General features: G+C 50.9%; 1 protein-coding gene across 3 annotated transcripts in view; it reads right to left on the bottom strand.

Annotated features, from left to right (window-relative positions):
• ALAD (aminolevulinate dehydratase) overlaps positions 1-3,129 on the bottom strand; it is a 10,013-nt gene that overhangs the window by 2,931 nt on the left and 3,953 nt on the right. For 2 of the 3 annotated variants that reach the window (XM_010835163.1, XM_010835164.1), the window contains exons 2-4: positions 1,680-1,867; positions 557-607; positions 11-107 (exon numbers count right to left, since the gene is read on the bottom strand). In XM_010835163.1, the coding sequence (XP_010833465.1) occupies positions 11-107; positions 557-607; positions 1,680-1,792 (261 nt within the window). In that variant the 5' untranslated portion in view covers positions 1,793-1,867. Of the gene's footprint in view, positions 1-10; positions 108-556; positions 608-1,679; positions 1,868-2,659; positions 3,104-3,129 lie in introns of those variants that run through there. The other variant, XM_010835165.1, reaches the window with a different exon arrangement.

Genomic DNA, 3,129 nt, shown 5'->3' with positions numbered 1-3,129 from the left:
GACTCATCACCTTGGGAACTCTGCTGGGGACACCAAAGATCAGGACACAGCGCAGGCCCTCTTCCACCAGGGGTTTCAGCATCTCTTCCAGCCGGTTCACACCGTACCTTTGTGCAGAGGCTGAAGTGAGGCAGGGCCCAGGCAAGGGTCCCCCCACCTGTCTGGTCTGTGCCTCTGTTAAGAGTCAAGTTGCAGATGGCATTAGGAAGGCTCAAGTTTCACAGTACAGCGTGGGGCAGGAATGCACCCATCAGACAGATGGGCAAACCGAGGTCCTAGTGGCAGAGCTGTGGGATTCAGCTTGGAAGACTCCTTGAAGGTTCTGTTACTGAGCTCCCATCTGAACTTCAACTCTCCTCTGCTGTGATGCCTTTGGTGATAGGCACCAGACTGCCTCTTTTGTTGTGGAGCAACTCTGCCCCCGAGAAAACCCTTCTGATGGGAAGTCAGCCTCTCCAGATCGTCTCCCTCCTGGGTCTGCATCAGCTTCCTGGCACCTCCACCTGTGAAATCACTCCCTCCATCATAACCCTGCCCTCCCCACCCCAGTTCCTACCTGGCCACTCCTGGGAGGCTGGCGATGGGCTGTTTGTCATCAGGAACATCCCTGCAAGAGCCGGGGATGGGCTATGGATTGGTAGCTGTGGGAAGGGCCAGCAGTGAGGGGGTGAGTGGGAGGGATGGTTGGGAAGCTGGGAAGGGATATGGAGGCGGAGGTGGTGGGAGAAGGATGGGATCCAGTGTCTGGTTCCCCTGCCTGGCCAAGCCCAGGGCCTGAAATAATAACAGGAACAACAAGAATAAAGTGACAACAAGCAACTATGCTAGAAGAACAGTACTCACAGGAAGGAATCAAGTGGGCAAGAACGTGGACTCTGAGTCAGAGGTCCTTGGTTGCTAGCCCAGTCACTTACTGCCTGGGTGACCTTGACCACAGGATATTCTCTTTGATCCGTATCGTCGGTCGATTCATTTACTCATTCAACAAGTGTATGTATTTATATTAGGGATGCATTGTGCAGCTTGTGGGCTCTTAGTTCTCCAACCGGGTGATGAACCTGGGCCCTTGGCAGTGAAAGCATGGAGTCCTAACTGTTGGACCTCCAGGGAATTCCCCATTCAACAAATATTTATTGAGTGCTTATCATGTGTCAGGTACTGTTCTTGGGGCTGGTGATCCAACAGTGAACAAAAGAGACAGAAATTCCTGCCCTTGTGGAGATGACATTCTAAGGGATCATATCCGTATTTTTCTCATCTGAATACTGTCAGGGTACAATGAGGTAATATCTATAGGTGCTTAGCAATAGGTGCTTAGCACAGTAGTACCCGGAGTACACTAAGCCCTCAATAAGAGTCAGGTGCTATCATGAATGATGATGACCACCACCTTTTACATGTACAACTTACAGAAGATCTCAACTTCTGTCTTATGGCACAAACTCAGGGTGACAGGCAAGGGTTATTTTTATTTTCCAACAAGAAGGACTGTATTCTTTTCAAGGTTTGTTTTTTTTCAAAGATAGTTGTCCTAAACCCATAGGCCACTTCCAATACCTTGAGCTCCAAGCTGACAGTTCACTTTACCCCTTACAACACAGACACCTGTTCTGTTCACACACACACACCCCTCAACCCACCCCCTGTGGATCAAAGACCTGGCTCATTGGGGGACTCACGTGACAAAGATGGGGTAGATAAGGTTGGAGGCGCTGAGGCTGGTGGCGGCTGTCTGCCAGTTGCGGAGCAGTGGGTGGAAGTAGCCGCTGTGCAGAACTGACTGAGGATGCATGGTGGGCACGGGGGGCACAGGAGAGTCAGCTGGTTGGAATTGAGGTCTCCCAGGGGGTCTGCCGTGTGCTCAGCTCTGGGGACAATGGGAGGCACATGAGACATGGTCCTTGGTACCAGGAGGTGGTCACATTCCCCCAGGCTCTGACCCAGTGCTACTGGGGTTCATCAGTCCCTGCCAGTCTGCATCACGGTAAGGAGACACAAGATAGTGGGCCTTCAGAAACTTCCAGAGCAAGCTGAATCTAATAAAGTCTGGATTTGAAAAAAAAAATAAATAAAGTCTGGATTTGTATTTTACACCGTCTCTCTTTAAAAAAAACATGTCTCTAATAATTTATTTTCATTGTACTTTATCAAAGAATCAGTCTGGGGTGGACTGGACATGAATTCCTGAGAATCCTTGATGCAGCCACCACTTCAGCTCTGTCTATTCCATGAATGACATCCGTGGGCGTGGCAGCAATTTCAGAAAAGTACAGATAAGCAGAAAGAGAAAAATGTCCTGTAATTCTGCCTCTAGGGAAAAGCACTGCTAACCCTTTGGCCCATGGACTTCTTATCACGTAGGACACATGTGAACTGGATTAAATGGCAGTGTCCGACAGACAGACAGACACCCCTGGGAGTGGCCACGGGTGTCCTTTCCAGCCAGAGAGCCTCATGTTGCTCCCCAAGCACCTGCCACACTTGGCCACCTTCTGGTTCATCTTCTTTCCCTAGGAGGCTGTGCTCCTCTTTCCACAACTCCCCCACCCCCAAATCCGACCAGGCTCTCCACGAGACAGTCCCTCCTTCCCTGTCCCTCTGCACCGTCTCCTCTCGCCCAGATCCGTCTCTCTTACGTAACAGCTCTCTGTGGACCTACCTTGTCTCGTCCCCGTAGGCAGAGCTTCTGCAGGGCAGGGTCCACGCTTAGTTCATTTTTGCCTCCCCACGGCACTCTGCCGCGCAGTAAACATTTAATTGCATGAAGTACAAAGACAACATGCGCTCAATGCCAAATAAGGGGTGTAAGACCAAACAATAAAAGAGGTGTAAGACAAAAGAAAGCTGCGGCATTAAGATGCGTTTCTTGAGCACCTACTATGTGCCAGGCCACAGTGGGCACTCGCACACGTGGTTTCTCATCCAGCTGGCACTGCTGTAGTGGGAGGCTGGGCAGACTGAGTGCATCTCGGAGAGGCCGAGCCCACTGTGAATGAGCCAGGACTTTCCCAATGTGAGTCAGGAGGTCAGAAGCTTGTTGGAAGAAGATAGGACTCGCAGTTGGTTTTGCAGGATGAGTGGGTTCAGCTTGGTAGAGGGAAATGGGGGAACGTTCCCTCCGGAAGGGAA

Source organism: Bison bison, unplaced genomic scaffold (genome assembly GCF_000754665.1).
Source record: "Bison bison bison isolate TAMUID 2011002044 unplaced genomic scaffold, Bison_UMD1.0 scf7180017864039, whole genome shotgun sequence".
In the NCBI taxonomy this organism is placed as follows: Eukaryota; Metazoa; Chordata; class Mammalia; order Artiodactyla; family Bovidae; genus Bison; species Bison bison.
This window is presented reverse-complemented; position numbering and strand designations above follow the sequence as displayed.